The 14,858-nt window shown below is 45.1% G+C and overlaps 1 protein-coding gene across 1 annotated transcript; it reads right to left on the minus strand.

Annotated features, from left to right (window-relative positions):
* Positions 1 to 323: 323 nt before the first annotated feature.
* Positions 324 to 9,230, minus strand: STC1 (stanniocalcin 1). Its single transcript, XM_050910148.1, has 4 exons — positions 9,094 to 9,230; positions 6,665 to 6,807; positions 5,426 to 5,637; positions 324 to 2,119 (listed from the first exon to the last, which is right to left on the minus strand). Exons 1-4 carry the CDS (start codon positions 9,209 to 9,211, stop codon positions 1,849 to 1,851), a joined length of 744 nt encoding a protein of 247 aa, XP_050766105.1. The 5' UTR covers positions 9,212 to 9,230; the 3' UTR covers positions 324 to 1,848.
* Between the last annotated feature and the right edge of the window lie 5,628 nt (positions 9,231 to 14,858).

A 14,858-nucleotide genomic window follows, 5' to 3' on the forward strand; every position in this document is an offset into this window, starting at 1 on the left:
TTTGCTGCTTACAATTTTATGACAGCACTTTTGGGCTACATTTAATGAAGACAGCAATATTAGAAATGCTGCCACTGCATCTGGTTTCAATATATTAGCAGCAAGTTATTGTTTAAAGGCTTTGTGGTTTTAAAAAAAAAAGTTATATTGCTTTAGATTTTGAAAAGAAAAATAGATCCCTCCTTTATTAGCTCTCTAACTAGTTGAGCAAGAGGCATCCACTCTGCAGACGGACTCGACCGGGATAGATTTGGAGCGTGGAACTGGCCTTGTTGATCGCATGCCACAATGTGGCTTTTTTTGGCTCACCGAAGCCCGGCCAGACTACTGTGCAGAGCGCGGCGTTTGGGGGAGGCCCCCAGCTACTGCTGCGGGACCGGCTGCTCCGCTCCTGGTTGCAGAGGCTGCTGAAGAGGTGGATGGGAGGAAAGGCAGATCTGAGAGCATTAATGCATGTGTCCTCTTAAAGGCAGGCACAGCGCTTTACTTCTGAAGCTTAAGAGAATTTAAGGATTTTTCCTGCCTTTCCCCACAAATCAACTTTCTAAAGGAAGCTTTACCCTGCGGCAGCTATGAGATCCCAAAGCAGCTTTTTGTCAGCCATCTGATAATTCCCCAAATAGCTCTCCAGCAGCACTCATGCCTTGGGTATAACTACATCTCACAGCAGCTCTGTGGAGATAGGACTGGCCAGTCTGAACTCTTCTTTCTTCTCTTCCCCCTCCATTTTAACTATGGGAAGAGGGGCTTGCTCCTGGCCCTGTAATTTCTGTCCTAAACATCTTCTCTCTTCCATTATAAAAAGGCCACAGAGTAGAATGTGAACTCTTGAATATGACAGAGATACTGTTTCCAGGAAAAAAGAAATAGCTAACTTACAAAACTAAGTTTATGCAATAAAGTTATTATATTCTGCTCCTTTTAAGCAGACTCTCGTGGAATTTATGTACAGTACATGACAGATTTTAAAACTATTTATACCACAGTTAGAGCAAGACCTTTAATACTCTAGTCTTAAGACAGGGTTCGTTTTTGTTAGATTTCTTTTAAAGCTTTAGACAGTTAAATACAGTACATAGATGTTAGCTTTTAAATACAATGCAAGATTATGTAACCTTCTGACTAGCTTCAACCATAGACTGGCACCTCTTTTAATCATTTCCGTAGTACAAAATGTTCCTTTCCTGATTTGGTGTGTGTTGGGGGGTAGTTTTAACTCATTTTGCACTGTGGTGCCAGGTCACAGTAACTAGAATCATCCACAGCTAGCAAGTTTGGTAAATCAACGGGTTAACAGAGCTGTATTGGAAGGATTAGGACTGTATGACACTAAGAGACCAGGAATATGACATTCATATTCGTCCATGGCCAGCACAGATTCATAACACGAATTCCATTGACATCTTTAGGATGTGCAATAGTTATTAGTGCATCTATCGTCGCCTACCAGCTTACTACAAGAGAGAATAAGCCATTCTCCTTGGTGCCAAATCTTCAGACTTCAATGGTGTTAGCGCTACAGTACATTTAGAGTTTGGTGTCTGAAGGCCTGACTACTGTACGGTTATATTTAAGACTAAGATTGTTTGGGATATGTTTTTGTGGGGAAGAAAAGAGATGGAGACATTTTGACGGCGGGAAAGCTGAGACACTGAACACAGATCCATGCAAAAGTTTTGTTCGAGAGGAATAGAAAATATTAATGACTAAATCTAAAACCAGTTCCTAGTTGTTATTAAAACTAGCTACAGTACACTTGGTTTGGGTGCATTACTCTTCTAGAAGAGAGACTTCAGCTTTGGTAGTGCTTAGCATCCCTTACACACCCATTGTCGCTCCCCCGAGGCGTTACGCGCTTTCGGCGGAGCTGCGCTTTGCGTGGGCCGGGACGGACCCCTCACCTCGGAGGTTCCTGAAGTAGAGTTTTAGCTTCTGCGGCTCGGTGATACGTCTCCTGGTGAAGTCCGCGCGCGGGTGGCCTTGGGCGCAGTGATCTGTCTGCAGCAGGTGGAAGAGGCTTGCCATGTTGGGCCCGATCTTCTCCATCAAGCTGTCCTTGATGGTGCTGACAGTCTCTTCATCACACTCCAATAAGCTTCTCACCAGCTTGTTGTAATACCTGCACGAGAGTTACCATCCGTTATTCCAAGGCATCTCCCAGCAAGACAAAAGAAACAAGGTAAGAGCTGATCTCAAGCCAGGAGACCAGTCCAAGTGACAAAACTATGAGAATCAGAATTTTTCAGTCATTCAGGGTGTGTCTGAAATTGATTTTTGACAGTGCGCAACGTACATATTCTCACTGCGTCTAACAAATGCCCTGGACCTGGAGATGCTGTGCCCAGGACATACGGAAGGAACACAACCCGTCAAACTGCTAATTTAGTTGTCCTAAATGAGCAGCTGCTCCAGCTCTGAAAGGTAAGGCTGTAAGCACAAGTGATTTTGGTGTTACCCTGGTGGATCGGGAAGAAGGTGAGAGCGAGGAGCTAAGACGATGTAGTAATTGGCTTAAGTGTGTGTTTTACTTTCCACTAAACAACCCCAGTTTCTAGAGCTTTAAGAAGAAAAATAATTGCATCTTTCTAATAGACAGATACTGCCCATCACCACACAGGACAACAGACTAAACAGACCACTGGTCTGAGCCAGTACCACCCTTCCTATGACTGTATCCATCCCTGTGGCACCATTCCCTTTCGTCCCTCTCCCTTCCCCTCTGTGCACAGCCTTTAGCAAGGGACGAAGAGAGAGAAGCAAGCTCAGTCCAAGTCAGAGCCTGACAGATGCATGTTCTCCCTGGGGACAGATCTTCAGCACATACAATCAGTTGTCACTTCCAACAAGCTGACCATGCATTAAATCACAAGTGAGGACCTTATGCTTTGCCTGTTGCATGCCTGCCTCCTCTACAGCCTGCTGCTGCATTTTCGCCTTCCAGCAGCCTTGAGTACGCGTTCCTTGCTCAAGGAGGGAGCCAGGAAATTGTGCTGATCTGTTTCCCCAGCGCTGCTTGAGCTGAGCGGACAACAGTGCTCAAAGGAACGATCCTCCGCGGGGCTAAGGCAGAATCAGCTCAGCCCTGCGTGCATGGCTGGCTCGGGTAGGGAGAGCAAAGCTGGCAAGTGGGACCTCACTGTACAAGAGAACACCTTCCTAGGGAAAGGAAGTTGGGAAAAGAGGAGCAGTCCCATATTTGCTGGGCTACTTCTGCCTGAAAGGACGTCGGGGAACTTATTTTAAGCCTTTAAGGTCACCGTGACATTTTTCCACAGGAGCAGAGAAGAGAATAACCTGCAGATGGAGGAGGGGAAGGAAGAGGGAAATGAGAGTTCACATTCAAACTCCTTTCCTAACTCTCAGCTCTGGCCTTTAGAGCAGCCAGCGGAGGTCAGGTGAGGTTAAAGTTTCTGCTGCACTTGAAGTACAAAAGGACCAGGCTTTGGCACGATGGAGCACAGTGCAAGCGCAGCTCGGCAGTGCTAATATTAAGGTCTGAAGCGTGCACAGTAGTTGATGATGAATACATCTGTGTGAGCCATGCATCCAGCTTAAATCAGTCCCCGTCTAACAGGACAGGAGGAACAGATCCTATCCACCGTCCTCTGCTGCGCTGCCTACACCGCCTTCACACAAATACAGCTTGGTGGTTTCCATAGCTGGAGCTGCAATCAAACAGCTCGCTAGTGCCTTTCAGTAGCTACACTGCAAGCAAAGGCAACAAGGCTTTCCTCTCCTCCTGCTCCTGCCATGAGATTAAATCACAGGAAGATGCTATGACCTTTAACTACTTCCTCTCAGTGTCCCAGGCCAAGTGGCACATTCTTATTCTGTGGCTATGTTGGGACAGGGGCTGGGAAAGCAGGATGCTTTAGGAGACCTCAATGTAAACTATTAGCTGGGAAATCCTGCTGCTTTTGTTACTCAACATGTCATAATATCCTTTGGCTTTGACAAGGGTTGGCGGCTGTGGGGGAGGAGTTCCCTCCGCATCGGGAGACAGCAGCCCTGGTTCAGGCTCGCTGCTCTGGAGAGGAACATCCCCAACACGTATAACACCGCTGCTGCTATCACTGCATCCTCCCTCGCTCAAGTGTCCACACGTCCCCCCTTCACCCCAATGCCCCTACAGCCCCGTCAAGGGCTGTTTAAGTCTACAATCCATCGTATTAACCTGAACTGCTCTTTCAGCCTGTAAAACACTGATGCCACAGTGCTGCCTGCTCCTTGTCCCAGCCCCCGGGGGAAAGCTAAAGCAAACCTCTTCCAAATTTGCTTGGGGGAAGAGGGAAAAGACAATTATACACAAGTATTATTTTCGCCTTCCCACAAGCATAATTTTCTGGATATAATATCTACAATAGAGTTTTCTATAATAAATTTATGCTGGTCAGAGATGCAACCTCTTGTATACCTGTCCTAGGATAGGTCTGGAGGCTTAAGATGCTTCTAGATGAAGTCAAACAGCCACCCCAGAGGAGCTGTAGCATTCGCCACAGCCAGCCAATATGTTAAACTGCAGCTTGGTCTGTTTGCACTCAAATTCTAGAGCATATTTACTCAAACTGTTCAAAAAGATCCCTTTTATCCCAATCACAAGACTCAGCACTGATTGTTCCAGGATTTAGAGAAAGAAATCCCTGCCCTTGCAGTGTGACTGCGCAGACTGCAGTAGCTCCCTGAAGCCTCTCTGTCCCTTGTCCTTGGAGGATGGGGACAGGGCAGTTCTGTGCTCAGATAAAGGCACCAGAGAGCAGCATGACATGCCCATTTCTGCAGACAGCCTTTACTATCAAGAAGGAACAGGGGTGAAGACAACCCTGAAAGAGACTATTAAGAACACCAGACTATCCCTAGAAAGATGAGCTACTGGATCATGGCAGAATAAGGTTATAGAGGAGCATGTTTGCTGGTTCTGTTTAAGCTTTCCTCGTTCTTCATATTGCCATGGTAAGTCAGAGGGCAAGGCCTCATTTGCTAGGTGCCATATAAACCCAAGGAAGGGGATGGCTGCAGTCTGAAGAAGTGAATGTAGCTGCAATAGGTGAAGAAGCTCTTAGGCGCTCAATATGCCAGAGATGCTAGATTAATCAAACTGGTTTGGTATTTAAAAGCCCTGTTTACCATTATACTGCATTCAAACTAAAAGAACTAACATTTAAACAAACTCCAGGCTCTGAAGTAATGTATGTCTAGTTAATTTTATGATTCTCCCCTAGAGATGTTTATAAGTGTTATTTACCAAAAAGAGAATCAGAAGAATGCTGGTAAAACTTAACAAGGATTTGAAAAGGTAGAGAGCATTACTTAGGCTAAGCTATATTAGGACATGTAAGAAGTTAGTCAACTTGGTTCCTCTCATTTCTTTCTCTGTGCTTCACATTTTTGCATTTGATGCATTTCAGCTGAGGAAAGCTCCACGTACCGGTTTGAGAACTGATTTGGAAGCTGGACGACCTCCGTGATGGCTTCAGGATTTCGTTTTGCAATGCCGCACATGTCCAGTTTGCTGTAGCACTCCTCTTGCACTTCGGAGATCATTCTTTGGAACGTGGAGCACCTCCGGATGGCAAGGAACACCTTGGACGTAACCCCATTTGCAATGCATTTCAAGCTTTCTTTCACAAAAGCTTTTCCCTGGAAACAGAAGAAAAACCTTAAACTGCAACAGATTTCACAGAAAGGGATGTATTAACAGATACTCTGCCATGGCTTGCCGCTATTAATTACCCTTGCTGCAATTACAGACCTGCTGGAGGTCCCTTACCAAGCACAGCAGGGAACTGGACCCTAAATGCTCGCAATTATTGCACAGTTATCATTCACAGCAGCTGCAGTTGGGATGCACACAGTCCAGAGAGAACAGCGAGTTCCTGTTCCCAGAAGATTTAGGCAATGGAAGTCTTTGCGTGAACAGACCTAAAAGTGCAAGCACCAGAGATGGGCCAATTCTGCCCTCGGGAGGGGGCCAGACCACTCACTGCATACCAGCGATTTAACGCATCTGGTTCACCAGACCTCAAGATGCTTTAAGAGCTTTTAAGTTTGTCCTTGGGAGCAAGAGCACAGGGACCAAGGGGGTGTGCGCATTTTGGGAAGAGTACGAAGGAAAAGGGCCCTTGGCAGAGCCACAGTCCTCTGACATTATCCTATTTATTCTGCTGCGAGCGACTGCAGCTCCGGAGAGGCTGATCTGGCCGTGCATTCCCAGGCCCAAAGACTTCCAATTCAAATCCCAGCCCTGTGCCAGGTCACACAGTCAGAAGACTTACTTTGTTAGAAGAACGTTTATATTTCCTCCTGAAGAGGAAACTTAGCTCTCCGCCCCACAAAACACTCCTTGCCAAGTCCTCACACATAGCATACAGTATGTGGAAAATGTACTGTAGAAAATAGCCCTGAAGGGTGCATTTGTAGCCAAAAACCGAAACCATGGTTCAGAGTAGCAGCTAAGCAGCAGGAAGGGCTGCAAGAAAGGAAGGGTTAAGCCTGCACAGACCCCATCTCCATGAGGACAGAGAAATTAAGGCATCCATTCAGCAAAGCATTTAAGCACGTGCTTTAGTGCCGCAGGACTTGTAAAAGCACTTTATTGAATCGGGGCATGAAAAGGAAGCTCTAACAGCAAGGTATTATTCTCATCCCCTTTATACTTGTACTGTACCTGAGTGTCAAATTTAGCAGCACTGTACAGGAAGGACTTGCAGATGTCGTACATGCCATCCGTGTCACACGTGGAGTTCTCCAGGCAGGCGAAGGCCCCGCAGCCCACCTGGAGGGCACTGTTCAGACAGCGAACCACCTCGGCTGCAGAGAGAGGCACAGGCACAATGTTACACACGCACCGCTCCCCGATGCCCGACACCGTAAAGCCCTTCTCCAGCGCAAAGGCAAGTCACGCTCAACTGCAGTCAAGCAGTTGCCTTATTGCTTTATGGGACAGGAGGGAGAGGTAGCGAAAAGAGGCCAAAGGCACCGCAAAGGGACTTATTAACTGAATTCATGCGATAGATCACCAGCAAATCGAGGAACAGAAACCGCAACTACTGAAACCTTCAATCGGTTACATACGGATTAAAAGAGAGGCAACATCTGATAGTCTTTGGCTAGATGGAGACTTACAGGTCCATCCCAACCCAATTCTGGTTGCACGCATTTACAGCTTTATTCAGAGTTCGTCTAAAGAAGGCAGAAGTAATGAGGATGGGCCCATGAAGAGCACTGGGCGGTGCGGTCTTCTCCACTGTCTTAGAGCGAAGAGAGGTCAGAGCAGCTTGGCAGCATCTGGCTCACAACCCTCATCTGAAAATGAGACTGAAGTGATGGCGACTGCATGAAATCTGCACTTATTGTGCGGAAGCGCTGGTTTTGCTAGCATTGGAGGTATTCGTGCTTTTCTAAAAAGCATAAAGTATCTAGAAATAAGATTTTAGTTTGCGTGTCAATTATCAGTACTACAAAGGACTTGAACGAGCAGCTTGGTGCTAAATACTAACCTGGTACCCAGCAGTTTGCAAGCATAGCCAAGAAAGGTCATATTGCTGAAGATTCGCAAAGAGAAGGGACATTTGGGCAGAGAAAGTTAAGGTAATGGAGCTGACCATGTATAATTAAAATCGTTGAGGCAGTAGTTAGTCTGAACAGGAGGGTATCCATGTCATCCCATCTTTTTTAGTGCAGATACTATGCATTTTAACAATGAATCAGCAGTATTGCCACATGATTGCCCTGAAATTAGTAGGGATTAACCTTTTTTGGTAAGCTGAACATCTGTCCCCTTATGTGTCTATGCAAGGCATATTCATTACTTTTGCAGATCATGTTACGAGACATTCTTTAGGATGAAATGCAAACCCAATGTCTCCCATCAAGATCCTAGGTGTGGGAAAAGTGAGGATTTGCATTTAGTGGAAGCGAACACACCTTATTAAGAGTTAAGTTGTAGCCTAAAGACTTATATAGATAAGTAGGATCTTTACAGAAAAGAGGAGGAAAAAAAAAAAATTTAAAAAAAAAATCACCCCATTAACCCCTCCTCATTCTCCACTCTTGCTTACGTGCCTGAAGGGAGAAATATTTGTAAGATCATCCTCTCCCCAGTTCATAACCTCACCATCGCACAAGTCATTCCCATAATTATGTTTCCACAGGTTCAAATTATAACTTTGCTTTCAGCAGACTTAGTATGCATTAAGCTTTTATTGTTTTAGGCACGGTGCAATAGTGAGACCCTATGTTTCTATAGCAACCAAATACAAAAGGAAATTGAGCAAACACCCTAGTATAATGCTGCAGAGCCTTGCAGATCTAAAATAAGACATCTGTTAATGAGCTCCAAATTAGAGACCTAATATCTTTTCAGTATACTAGAAGACAGATTTTTAATTTCCATTGTTCAAGACAATGTGTCCAACTTATCTAAGCATCTATAGTGCACAAAGTAGAGACATCCAGAGCTGACTTGCCAGCAATTTTTTTATCCATTGTAAAAGCAAGTTTGCTAAATGTCACAATTGTATTTTTATGGTACTATCTAACTGATAGCAATCAGTTTTTGAAAATAAATGCTAGCTGTGGACAGTTTCTAGGTTACTGCATTCTTCAAAGTCGCATATCTCTCTCCCCCTCTTTGAATAGACAGATGTTTGGCAGAACAATGGTTCAGTCAAATTTCCACGGATTTTATCAACTTCCTAAAAAGCAAAAGAATTTAACACCAAAGTATGATTGCAACTGGAGAAGACAGAAAGATACATGCAAGCAGAGGGGGAAAAAAAAAAAAAAGTACATGGAACTCATTTAGTAGATGGGGGAGGAGGAGAGAGAATGGATTGCATCCTGCAAGCAGATCACACACCGGTTCCCTGACCTAGCTCCTGAAAGGAGAAGATTTCTTCTCCAGCTATGCACCAATATCCTCCTGAATCAGACCCTTAAATTAATATTTGTTCCTACCAGCCATTAAGTTTATAAGCAAAAGAAAAAAAAGAAAAAAAAAAAAGAAAAAAAAAAAAGAAAAATCAGCAGTAGAGATATCTGAAACAGTTTAACACATCAGGGTTCAGGCTCAAAGCCCTCCTTGCTGGGTGTTACCTGAGTTCTGGGCTGCAACCCTGGGTTTCCTGGGGCTCACAGAGTCATTCTGTTCAGCTTCATAGGATGCAGATGCACTGATCACCAGCAGCAGGAGAAAACCAGACTTTAGGAGCATTCTCTGACAAGTTTCCGCTAAGTGTGGTTTTTTGGGTGGTTTTTTTTTTTTTTTTTTTTTTTTTTGGTCTATGTGTGTGTGTGTGTGTGTGTCTCTCCTCTTCCACTTCGGCTTGAGCAAAGACGTGGATCTGGATACGCGCTCCCAGGGAGAGAGAAAGGAGTCTGCCGAGGCTCGGGGACGTGCCGCAGCCCGGCTCTGCCCGGCCCCTCTGGCTCCCGCTCGCTGGGGGACCAGGAGCAGCGCCGAGGGCTTTTATAGCCGCCCTTATCGGTCCCCCCGCGGGCTGCCGAGCCAATCGGGAGGCGCTGGGCAGAGCCAATGGCAGACTGGACTCATTCAAGCCCCAGAAAACTGCAACTTCACAGGAAGAAAATTTTCCAGCCAATTAAAAGTACCTGCCAAACAACAATAACCAAAAAGTTAATCTTTGGAGAGGCGGTGGGAAAGGGAGGGGGGGGGACTTCCTATGGATAATTGAGCTCACGGAAATGACAGGGCAGTCCTAAATCTTCCCCCACCCCAAAAAAAAAAAAAAAAATCACCTGCCCTTTAAGAAAAGATATTTTCCCATCCGTTCAGCAGTTAGCCCAGGGTTACAGCAGCTTGGAAGAAGGGAAGGGGCATTTCTGTATGGCACGTACAACGTGGGCTGGCAGCGAGCCTTCACGCAGCGGGTCAGCTCTGCACCTGACCCCAGCCCCCCAGAAAGGCAAAGAGGACATACCTGTGTGCGTGCAGATGGGAGGCATCGCCTCTTGCCTGCCAAAGCACGTGTGCGCAACACTGAACCCGTGTACAAACACACTACACCTCACGTAGGCACATGCAAATACCCTCTCGGTGCCTACAACCTTATTCCTCGTACACCGTGTTCCTTATCTTCCCCTCACTTGCACAATTGTTAATAAAATCATGTGTTCATACCTCAGACTTCAGCGTAGTCTTGCTCTTACTGCTTCCCAGTGAAGCTCAAGAAACAATTTTTAGGTGTTTGGTGGTTTTCCTCCCCCCAAATTCAATCCTGTTTTTCAGATTTCATAACGGGAGGAGGCACTCTAATGCTTGATTTAATCTTCATTTTAATAGGCACATAATGAGGATTAACACACTAGAGAACTGATTATCCTGTATACCAGAGACAATTTAAGGTTCTGAGTATTTAAGGGATGAAAGTATAAGCAGCAGTATTAAGCCTTAGAGCTGAAAGGAAATCAGGAAGGTGCATGGAGAAAGAAGATTTATAGATAAAAAGTTACAAGTTCCTGCAGCTTTGAGTAAGTTGAAAGATTTAGCTATCAGAGAAGAGACAGCTTCTTTTGGATCTTGAGCATGTTTGATTCTCACTCAGCTATCCCCACGATCTTTTCTGTCGAAGGAAAAATACTCTCGTCTCTGTGGTGCCAGGCAAGGAAATGCAGCTGGAACAGATTCATAGATCCGTCCATGTACAGAAGTTCCGTTTGGATGAACCAATTCTACAAATCTCATTTAAGTGGAGGTGCAAAAAACCCTCGTCCTGTGGGCATTCATTCAGGTTTATGGGTGGCTAAATTTAAAAGTCAATAAGGAAGCAATTTAAAGAAAAACAGAAGTAGCCTCTTCCTTAGCGGAGCTCCAGAAACAGTGCCCACTGCTTTACCTCATTCCTGTCTTTTTTTGCCTAGGTTTGACAGCTCTGACCATGACAACGGGACCACTCTGCTTCCTCGCCGCATCCCTGAGCTCCGATTTCTTCCAAGAAGGAGCTGACAGCTCAGTTTGGGCTGCGCAGCCCCATTTGTGTTGGCATATTTGGTGTCAGCTTCAATTGGAACAGGAGCGAGGTTGTACTCCTGCCTTGGGGTCAAAATCACAGCTGTGCCAGATGTTCCAAGAACATTCAAAAAGCACTGAAACAGAAGGGTTTCGGGTTTCATCTCAGTTTTGTGACACTGAGCCAATTTCATTAAATAAAAAAAAAAAAATTTAAAAAAAAAAAAAAGGCACTGCAAAAGCACTGTGGTTTCTCTACTTAATAGGACCAGTCCAGTTTGCAAGTGAGAATAATCCCATAGGGTTTGATTCTGATTAAATCAAAAGCAACTCTGGCATTGACTTCAATGGGGGATGAATCACCATTCTATCTTAAGTCCTATTCGGAGTGGAAGCACTGCATTTTCCACAAAATTCAATTTCAAACTCAAAGCCCAATTTCTCCACCCCTTCACCCCCAAGGTGAACATTCCTACTTGTATTTTTAATGTTTCAATCTGAACTGTAAGTAGTTTGCAAAACAAAACAGGTTGTCCTGGCCCTCTGAGCACGTATACATCCTGATTTGAGTCCAAGTGTAAGGAAAAATTAGTAGCAAGTAGCTCCTATAGATACTAAAATGCTTCCAGCACATTTTCTATTCTCTCTCATATCACTATTCCAGGGCTGATTTACTCCTTTAGGGACATATTTAGTATTTGTACCTGCTGCATATTTTCAAAGCAACCTGTTTTAATTACGAACAGCAATAACAGGAGATCAGCTCTAAGATGAGGCTCAGTTTGGTAATGGGACGGGCACTACAATACAGCGTGATATATTGCAAACGTTATAATATCAGAAAACTTTATCGAGTCTCCAAAAAGAGCCTGGGAAGGCAGTACCTTTATTACTTTAAGAAAGTGGGAGAATGAATTCAGGAGTGAAGGACCCATACTGAGTTGCTGCCAGATTTGGCAGGAGACTTGTACAAGCAAATGTCTGCATGAGACATTTGAGTCCTTTGGTACCAGAGCATATTTGCGTTACTTATTTTATATACTGAAGGCAACAAGAACTGCAAAATCTCCCTGCAACTTCCATTCTGCACTCACTGTACGATGGCAGAGGAGCTTGGCTTCTCTCTTGTACTCAAGCTTTTAAATGGAAAAAGAAACAACCAGCGCAGTTAGACTGTTCAAAGATTGGTGGTTTACCCATTCCAGGGTCATGCCTTTAAGACTGTTGCTAGAAGGTTTAGGGACACAAGAAGAATATCCATTATGGGATAAGATTTTCCCTAAAAATCTTCTTTCCTCCTGTTCTCAGTTAATAGCTGGCCTGTACCCTAGAGATCTCCCTAGAAGAGAAAAAAACTCAAAAAATAAAAACCCAAAAGAAGTTGCACTATTCGTTACTAAAGGCTCGGCATGATCTGCTGGAAGAATTTTCTCCGTAGCTTCCCTTACAGGTTAAATGCTGCCCTGAAGTAGAAGGGTTTGTTTCCTGGCTGATACATGTAAAGAGAAAAAAGAAAGGCACTGAGTTAGCCCTGAGTGAACCGTCCCCTTCTTTCCATTTCCATTCAAGAGATCCTATTAAATTGAACAGTACACGCTATTGTACCACTATTAGTCTGTTCCCAAGGTGTTAAGATTTTTGTCCAACCTCAATGAGAAATATAGGGGAAAATACAAGAAAAGAAGAAAAAGAAAAGAAGGGAGCCTAAAGTCAATAACCCCCCCGCTTTGTGCTCAGCTGCTCCCTGGCTGGAAGCTGCTGCGAGGGCAGCGGCCCCCCCTGCCATTGTGTAACTCGATCCCAGCCCACCTTTCAGCCCCCCTTCCCCAGCACAGGACCCCTCCATTCGCTCCGCTCCGGAGGGACGTGAGCAACTGCATCACCTCGGGAGTTAGCAACGCTCCGCTGGTTCGTCCCTGCACGTCTGCTCCTTCCAAGCAAACGAACCTTCCTCTTACGCCGCCTCTCGCGGCGGCGACACGACACTTTGGTACACACGTCCGCAGCCACCCCACCTTTTCCTCGCGGCTGGGTCGGTTGACACACTGCAGTTAACTCTGTTAACACGCAAAAGGGATGGCTGGAAAGAGCCGCCACGGAGCAGCATCGTGTGTACGGGGCAGGCTTGCACGGAGCAGGACCCGTGTCCAGCAAGGGGCAGAGCATGCTCCCTCCTCACTGCAACTTTAATGTGCGTTGAACCTCATGGGAAACGCTCCATGCATTCTAAGGATCAAACCTGCGTTGTCTCGAGGCCTTGATAGCTCGCCAGCCGCCTGCGCACATCTCGCTGGACCAGATCCTCAACAGGTGTACATTAGTATAACCGCCGAATTCAATATTAGCCCTTCATCTGCGCCATTATTCTGATGCGTCACTACATGCTGTCTGGATGCAATTCCCCATCGTAGAGTTATAAACCAGGAGTAGCTTCAATTACACTGACAGTATAAAAGCAAAGTAAGGGAGAGGCTAAGCAGAACCTTTTAATTTGCTTAGCCCAAACGAATAACCCTGGCTGCACCAGTGCAAGTGATGTCAGAACTTGTTCCAAAAGGCAGGATACAATTTAGGAGTTACCTGGGTGTCTGCCCCAACAAAGCCACTTGGATCTGTCTACAGGCTTTGGCCTTCGCTCCATAAACCTGGCAACGAGAACAACAAAAAACCTGCTCAAAATCTTCTTATTAAACAAAAGGATTTAATATCTTTGGTTTATATGCAAAAAGTCAGAATAGGTTTAATTGTGTTGTGATCACTGTATGTTTAAGGTACAATTGTTTAAGGCCCAACATAAAGTTGCAACTGTTGTCTTCTACTGTGTTTGAGTGGAAACGTAAATGAAGGCAAGTTAAAGGTCTTCTCATATTACTGTACTACATGATTTATTCACTTCGCACAATTTGATTTTTTAATAAAAGGAATTATGTATTTTAGTACATTTCTGCTGGGATTGTTTTGTATCTTGTAAATGCAATGCATGATGAAAAGTGATTACTAATAATAACCCGGTATTACTTGTAATCCTATGCTCTAAATCCTGACTGCCTGTTTCAATGGGATTTTGATTAAAACCAAATGTGCATCACATATCAGATACATAAAGAACTTTCAGCACTCAATTCCTGGTACCTGGGCCTGATCCAGGCAGTGAAAATACTCATCTGTGGAAGGTGAAACAGTCCTTTAAAGGCATTGCTGTGGCAGGCTGACAGCTTTACTCCACTCTAACCAAACACGGATATCACTGGCTTGGACTGGATTTGTACCTGAAAAACAGAGTTAGAGGTTTTTTAATCCTTCCATTCAGCAGGTAGGTGTGCCAGTCCCAGTCCCAGCCCTGAAGCACCAGCCAAGAGGAGTTACAGAAACAGGACGTGGCCCACGGAGGCGAGGAAGTTGCATTTACACACGGCAATATGCTTTGGCAGGTTATCCCACATCATGCCGATGAGTAATGTATTTTGGAGGATGAACATGGAGACAGAACGCCAGGTTTTGCACACAGTGACAGAGCTGTTCACCTGAAGCAAAAGCAATCAGAGCTCAGAGGTGCTGGCACAGATGAAGAGAAGGAGGAAGCTCCCCAAAATTTTAGGGTGGCCGGATACCCATCACATCTACTTCCCACCCTGCAGCCAGCAGTTCACCAGGTGGTTGATCCAAAACCCCCAATTCTTTTGACTGCAGCAAGAGTTAATCCCAAACCCGATTTTGAGGGGCTCTGGATAAGACCTGTACTCAGGGACTCCCCCATCTACATGGGACACCCACCACAACAGACTTTGCCACAGAGGCACCCCCCGCCCCACGCTTGCAATAAGTATTTCCCTCCCCCTGCTCCAGAGCCTGATGACACTAGCAAATATCTAAATAGTTTCTTGCAAAGGCT

The sequence above is a fragment of the Gymnogyps californianus genome, chromosome 23 (assembly GCF_018139145.2).
Source record: "Gymnogyps californianus isolate 813 chromosome 23, ASM1813914v2, whole genome shotgun sequence".
Lineage (NCBI taxonomy): Eukaryota > Metazoa > Chordata > Aves > Accipitriformes > Cathartidae > Gymnogyps > Gymnogyps californianus.